This window comes from Sorex fumeus, unplaced genomic scaffold, assembly GCF_029834395.1.
Source record: "Sorex fumeus unplaced genomic scaffold, SorFum_2.1 ptg000043l, whole genome shotgun sequence".
In the NCBI taxonomy this organism is placed as follows: domain Eukaryota; kingdom Metazoa; phylum Chordata; class Mammalia; order Eulipotyphla; family Soricidae; genus Sorex; species Sorex fumeus.
The window spans coordinates 5,071,949-5,079,246 of NW_026606100.1; the positions used below are offsets into that span (position 1 = coordinate 5,071,949).

Consider the following 7,298-nt stretch of genomic DNA (forward strand, 5'->3'; position numbering starts at 1 on the left):
GGTCACACCCGGTGATGCACAGGGGTTCCTCCTGGCTCTGCACTCAGGAATGACTCCTGGTGGTTCTCGGAGGACCAAATGGGATGCTGGGGATCAAACCCGGGTTGGCCGCGTGCCAGGCAAACGCCCTCCGCACTGTGCTATTGCCCCAGCCCCCTGTTGCATGCATTTTTTGTTATCACGAGCACGTCAGTGCATCACGGTACAAATTAAAAATTCCTTTGTATAGTTTGTTTCTACAATATATGCTGTAATAGCATGGACCAGATCACAGCATGAAACACTTGAGTTTTGCCCAAAAAGCATTATACCATTCTAATTACTCTTCACTATCTTCACAGATCTTACCACTTTAGGCCCTTATGTCTTATGTGCTTATGTCTGACCCTTAAACTCCTAAGTGAAATTCTTAGAATCAACTTCTGCTCAAGACTGTCATCCCAGAGCCTTAAGCCTCGTCTGGTACGTAGGTGATTGGGTATCTGAAAAGCATAGAAGTGGGATGCTTATTGATGTGGAACTTATAGCAAAGAAAGAACATTCTGGGGGCTGAAGCGATGGTACAGTGGCTAGAGCGTCTCCCTTGCACGTGGCTGACCTGGGTTTGATCCTGGCATCCCATATGATCACCTGAGCACAGCCAGGGTTAATTCCTGAGTGCAGAGCCAGGAGTGCTGGGTGTGACCCAAAAAAACAACAACAAAAAGAACGTTCTTCCTCACAAAACATTCAGACAGGATTCCCAAATGTCTGGGAAAGTGTTACCCTGGAGTTGAGCTTCAAGACTGATTGTTCCTTCCCATGCATTTCCTGAATGTCCCACATCCTCCAACCTTTGCAATTCCAAACATCATTGACACATTACAAAATTCAAATGTCCCTGCTGTGTTTCGGAGGAGAAAACTTTGTAGATCATTCCCCACCCCCCTTAACCAGAAATACTCATGAAATTAGCCACAGACATGATGAAAATACCCTGATTGGCTTATGTCATAGGAAATAGTCATCTTGGACATTCTAATCACCAAAATACAGTCCTCACACATATTTAGTCTTCAGTTTTGTGCTCACAGCTTCTAAAGGCTTTGGAATTTCCTAAGTATTGAGAGTGTTAAAAGTAACTATACTAACAAAAATAATTTCACGAGTATTGCTGGTTAAGGAGGGGGGGAATGATCTACAAAAATAATTTAGAGAAAATGGGGAGGGGGTGTTCCTGTGACACCAACAATGAGATCTGGAGCTTTCAGTCACACCTGACCTCTTGGGAGAAGAGTAGGGCTGGAAGTTGAGCTTAAATTCCTGAGTTAATCTGTCATGTCCATGTGATGCTGCCTTCGAGTCAAAAATTGGGGATTTCAGAGAGTGAAAGCAGCTGGTGAGCACAAGGCAATTTGGAAAAAAGGCTTGCCTTGAAAGGGCATGGAAACTCTGCCACTTGCCTTACACATTTATACCTGGCTATTCTTTAGTTAGATCCTTTGTCATCCATAGTCCAGCGAGTGAAAGGATTTCCAGTTTTGATGGGGACTACTCTACCTTATTACATTTTGGGGGGGGAGGGCATGTGGCAGTGCTCAGGACTTACTCCTGGCTCTGTGCTCAGGGATCACTCCTGGTGGGGATTGGGGATCCATATGGGGTGTCAGGGATTGAATCCAGCGTGCAAGGCAAGCACCCTACCCTCTGTACTATCTCTCTGGCCCTGACTGCTCTAGCTAACTAATCCAACCTACGAAAGAATGCGATTTATAATCTATATTTGAGATGTGGGGAGACCTCTCACACCCCCACTGCATGTGAGGTGCAAGATATCAACAATACAGCGTAGAGACACATTGAGGCTTCCCCCAAACCTGGCTTTTTTTTTAAACATGCATTTATTTGCTTTATTATTTATTTAGCTTTTATGGGTCAGACCCAGTGATGCTCAGGGGTTCCTCCTGGCTCTGCACTCAGAGAACCATATGGGATGCCAGGGACTGAACCCGGGTTGGATGCATGCAAGGCAAACGCCCTACTGCTGTACTCTGGCCCCAGCCCTGGCTCTTGATATACTTACCTCTGCTCCTGGGTTTCTGTGTACACATAACACCCAACCACTCACAGATACACAAAGGAATTCTTGAGGCACACAGGAAATAAAGCGTAAGAGGAGTTTTATTCTTTGATGTATGGCCCTTATAAAGAGATGAATTATTTTGCCCCCAAGATTCAGTGCACAGATACTTGGCTCATCACTTGTGGTCATGCTGAGACCTAGTGCTGAAGGCCCCCTGGCTGTGAGGAAGAGAAGCAGGAGGCCACTGGGCATACGGTGTCCTTTCATAGTATGTTTTCATTGGTTCATACATATCAATGTTTAAAACCTCTAAGTATAAAAAATTCTAATATACCAGAGGACAAAAATGAATGAAAAAGTTAAATGAGTTGTGCACTCAATTTTCAGCTTCTATTTGGAATCAGTAAGTGAAGTCATTTTTGATAAATTCCATTTTCCTGAAAAATGACCAGAGGAAATTTCGAGGGAAGGAGATCAAAGTTTCATGCATCTCCAACTTGCATTTTATTCTTTCTCTTTCCTTGTTTTGTGGTTCTATGGATTGAACCCAGGGCTCTACCATTAAGATCCTTCCCTGGCCACTCCCAGTTGTGCCAGAAACCATGTGATATCAGAGATTGAACTTGGGGCCCCTGCATGAGAAAGCAGGAACTATCTCTCTGGATTGGGGATTGCCTTTTTAAGCCAAGAGTCTGTTAACCTTACTTTCTTTTATTATTATTTGGGGGGGGGGGGGGGTGGTCGTAACCATAGCACAGTGCTCAGGACTTACTCCTGGCTCTGTGCTTAATAACCATTTTTTATAGCTCACATGCTGTGTAGCCATGAGCATTGAAAAAGAAAAAAAAAAACCCCAAACAGAAAGAAGTCTCCAACATTTCTACTGTAAGCCCAGGAGGTACAATGTGTCAGCCCAGAGGCATGAACTAGCCTACTCTGGAGGAACTTCAAACATGGGTCTCAGCGGCAGGGGCACCACCGCTGGCAATGGAAACCCATCGCCAAGTGGAGACCTGGAAATCTGTTTACCACAGCACAACAATTTAGTTGCTCATGTCCACAGGGGTCAGGTCTACCAGTCAATAGTATACCTGATACTTCTACCCCTCAGGATGGCATTTCTTGGGGTAAGGGGTGCCTGCCTGGCCAGGCGGCTCAGAGACTTGCAGTGGTGCTTGGCTTTAAGTGCACACAATTGTCATTTAGAGCACAGAAGGGGACTCTGTACAAGGTAAGGGCCAGAGGGTCAGAATGGAAACACTTCAATCTGTCTTCCAAGTCAGGTTGGAACCCTCTAGACTGTGTGTGTGTGCGCGCGCGCGCATGCGTGCAAGGGGAGGGGGGGCAGGGGGGCACAGTCCTTAGGGTCCTGTAACTGATCCCAGCCACACAGGGGTGTTCATCACTTGTCGTTCTCCTCCTCTGGCAGAGGGAGGTGCCAGTCTGCAGGGGGCTTCTGCCTTGGGGTCCACACCAGTGCATATTTCTGTGCTGCCTGGACTCTTGAACGCTCGCTGTCACAGAGGGACCGCTGTGCAAAGGAGAACACAGTCACTTATTGTCTTTCTGTGCCCCCACAGGACCCCTGGAAACTCCCTTTGCCTCCACAACTTCCCAGACACAGATTAACACAGTACACCACTTTGAAACTTGGCTTCTTCTACCTAATGAACCTGCACACTTTTTTTCTCCTATACCACAGAGATCTAGATCACTTGTTCTCCCAAACGGAAAGATTATGTAAAACAACAATTTAAGAAAATTTAAAATACCTTAGAGGACTCCAGACTTGATATCTTTGGTTGACCTCATGACGCTCACCTGCTAAGACCAGGCTGGGTGCCGAGTTGGAAGGAGAGCAAGCATAGATAGAAAGGAGGAGGCCACACACACGCTCAGGACTCCCTGGATGGGTGAGGGGTCCACGTGATCCCAGCCCAGGGACACCTTTCTGCCAATCTCCACTCCTCTTGAGTATATCCCCTGCCTCCATTTTGGCACCTTGCTGATGTTGCTTGGTTTTCTTTTTGCCATACCTGGTAGTACTCAAAATTTGGTGCTTAGGGAACCATGCAGTACAGGGTATCAAATCTGGACCTTCTTCATGCAAAGCATGTGTTCCAGTGCCCACTTTGGAAGTTTCTTGGAGGGGAGGGAGGAGGAATGGGATAAGGTGTAGGTTAGGGTCACACATGGCTCTCTGTTCAGGGGCCACTCCCAGTGCTCAGGGAACCATGGGGTGCCAGGGAATCAAATCTGGGTTAACTACTTGCCTTGCATTCTCCTTTATCCCTGTTCTCTCTAGTCCCCCATTTTGGAACTTGAAATGTACCCTTATTGCCTAATTACTTCTTTAGGGTAAGTTCTCAGAGGTAAAAACTGCAGAGACAAAAGCTATGCATTTACAGGTAGGTAACCTGAACACTTTACTCCTGACTTTCCAATACCCTTCTGACACCCAACTGAGCACAGACCACTTGCTGCTTTTATGTCGGACTATTTGGTTTTCTTCTCTCTCTCTCTCTCTCTCTCTCTCTCTTTTGGGGGGGGGTCAGTGATGCTCAGGTGTTACTCTGATTCTTTGCTCAGGGGACAAAAAGGATGCTGGGGATAAACCCAGGTCGGCTGTGTGCCAGACACATGCTCTACCTATGTACTACCTCTCTGGCCCCTGGTTTTCTTTTTAAAATTTTTAATATTTTTAACTTTTTTATTGAATCACTGTGATAGACTCTTACAAAAATGTTCATGATTGGATTTCAGTCATAGTGTTCCAACACCCATCCCTCTACCAGTGTTCGTTACTCAGTACCAGTGTCTCCAGGTTCCCTCCCATCGTCCACCACCTCCCGGTTTTCATTTTGAATTAAATTTCTTCTCAAGCCTTTTGTGTATTTTTCTATTATGAAATCATTACTTTCATTGGGGGTGTGGGGGAGAGAGGTGGTCACATCCTGTGGTGATCAGGTATCACTCCTGGAGCTGCTCAATGGGACTGAGCAGTGGTGGGGATAGAACTGGGTAAGTCACATGCAAAGCAAGCACCTTACCTCCTATACTATCTCTCTCTGGCCCTCATTACTCTTTTTAATACTGAAAACAATTTTATTTGGAAAATATGGGAGAGAAGAAAGAGGAGGAAACCTCATGTAGTAAAAGGAAAATATTACACATCCCAAGTTGGGATGCAGGCAATTACAAAACCTCTTACCTCATTCCTGTTTTACTTACCAATAAATGAGCTCTGTGGAGGAAGAGTTTTTAGTGTGTGTGTGTGTGTGTGTGTGTGTGTGTGTGTGTTGCTGGGAACTGAATCCAGGTCTAATGCATGCAAGGCATTCACCTTGCCACTGAACTATATAACTATGACTCATATATGATGTCTTTGGGAAAATTAAAAAGTTCACAAATTTTGGACCAAAGTGATAGTACAGTAGGTAGGGCGTTTGTCTTGTACTTGCCAGCCCCGGTTTGATCCCAGGCATGCATTCCATATGGTCCCCCAAGCACCGCCAGGAGTGCAGAGCCAGGAGTAGTAACATCTGAGCATTGCCAGGTGTGACCCATAAAGCAAAAAAAAAAAAAAAGTTCATCAATTTTGCCATTAGGTTTATAGGTTTCAAGCTAACTTTCCCAATTTTTAGATTTCCATTTACTATGAATTTATCAGCCTTTTCTTTAATTGTATGTTTTTGTGGGGCCATAGTCAGGGGACCGTAAGTAGTGCTAGGGTCAGCTACATGGAAGGCAGCGCCCAATTCCTGCGCGCTCTCTCTAGCCCCACAATCATAAACGTTTAACAACAAAGCCAACAAAACAAAAAATAACTGCTGAAGCAGTGGCCAGTCCTATTGGCCTCTCTTCTGGCACCATGTGCCCTGCGCCCTCACAGATCCTCTCCATCCTCCTCCCTGCAAGGCCTTGCCCAAAGAGCCACAGTATCCTAGAGTGGGGGCGGGGGGAGGAGGGGGGTTTCTGGTTCTCATATCTCCTGTTTCCCAGGAGTGGCAACAGAGGCTGGGGGATGGCTCAAAGAGTTGGAGGGAAACCGATAGAAACCGCATGGTCCTGTTCACAGCGTCCCTTTAAGCACCCAGCCCCTTGTACAGACTGGTGTGGCCCCCAATCAACCAAAAAAGTGCCCAACATAAATACCTGCTGAATGGGTGGACAGACAACTGAAACCACCTCCTAGACCCTCCATGATACGCTCTCCCATTTGGGCGGTCAGACGGAAAGAAATCAAATCAACAGTTTAGGCCAGAATCAACGCAGGGCAGCCCCTGGTAGCTCTCCAAGCTCTACCCTTCCCTGGAGGATCCCCGCCTCGCTATTCTTTAAGTGAAGCCCTCTTCTCCCTCAAAGCACGTCCCTCCTCGCTTCTGTCCTTCAGTGGAGTCGGAATGCCCTGTTGATTTTTTTTCTTTCTTTTTGGGTCACACCTGATGATGCACAGGGGTTACTCCTGGCTCATACACTCAGGAATTACTCCAGTCGGTGCTCAGGGGATTATATGGGATGCTGGGGTCGGCTGCGTGCAAGGCAAACGCCCTACCGGCTGTGCAACAGCTCCAGCCCCATGCCCCGTTGATTTTTGGTATTTCTCAAAAAGGGGAAACCCGGGCGGGGAAGGGCCGGTAAATGCTGAGCGCCAGAGCCCGGCGCTGCAGACGGGCGGCGCGCGCGGCTCGCGCACTCCACGCGGGACACCCTGGGCCTGCCCCGCGCACCTGGGCCTCGGCGCTCCGGCGTTCCTCCCACTCGCGGCAGCTGGCCAGATCGCGCCGCCACTGCTCGCAGTCCGGCCGCTCTCCGTGGACGTAGTAGTGGTGCAGAAAGTGCCGGGCGCTGCGGCAGAGCTTCCACTCGGCGCGGTAGGCCTCGCAGGGGCGCGGCGGCTGCAGGGAGAGACGCGCCCGAGAGCCAGAGGGGCTGCGCCCCCGCCCCGCGGCCACATCCCACCCGCTCGCGAGCCGCGGGACTCTTGACAGTCCAGTCTCGTAAGATCGCCACGGTCCCGGCGCTCACACTTACCCGCCAGCCGCCGGCCTCGGCCATGTCCCGGCAACTGCTGAGAGGCCGCTCACCAATGGAGACTCAGGAAAGTCCGGAACAGGGTGGACTGACGGCCAGAGGAACCAATGGCATCCTAGAAGTGACGTCACAAGCCCCGCCCTCCCCGACGCGTGCCAATGAGCAGGAGATCCGAGTAGGCTAGTTGAAAGGCAACCGCGCG

At 48.5% G+C, this 7,298-nt stretch overlaps 1 protein-coding gene across 1 annotated transcript; it reads right to left on the reverse strand.

Moving 5' to 3' along the window:
• Window positions 1–3,368: 3,368 nt before the first annotated feature.
• Window positions 3,369–7,168, reverse strand: CUNH22orf39 (chromosome unknown C22orf39 homolog). The gene is made up of 3 exons (XM_056120770.1): window positions 7,097–7,168; window positions 6,793–6,960; window positions 3,369–3,593 (listed from the first exon to the last, which is right to left on the reverse strand). Exons 1-3 carry the CDS (start codon window positions 7,118–7,120, stop codon window positions 3,465–3,467), a joined length of 321 nt encoding a protein of 106 aa, XP_055976745.1. The 5' UTR covers window positions 7,121–7,168; the 3' UTR covers window positions 3,369–3,464.
• Window positions 7,169–7,298: the final 130 nt, after the last annotated feature.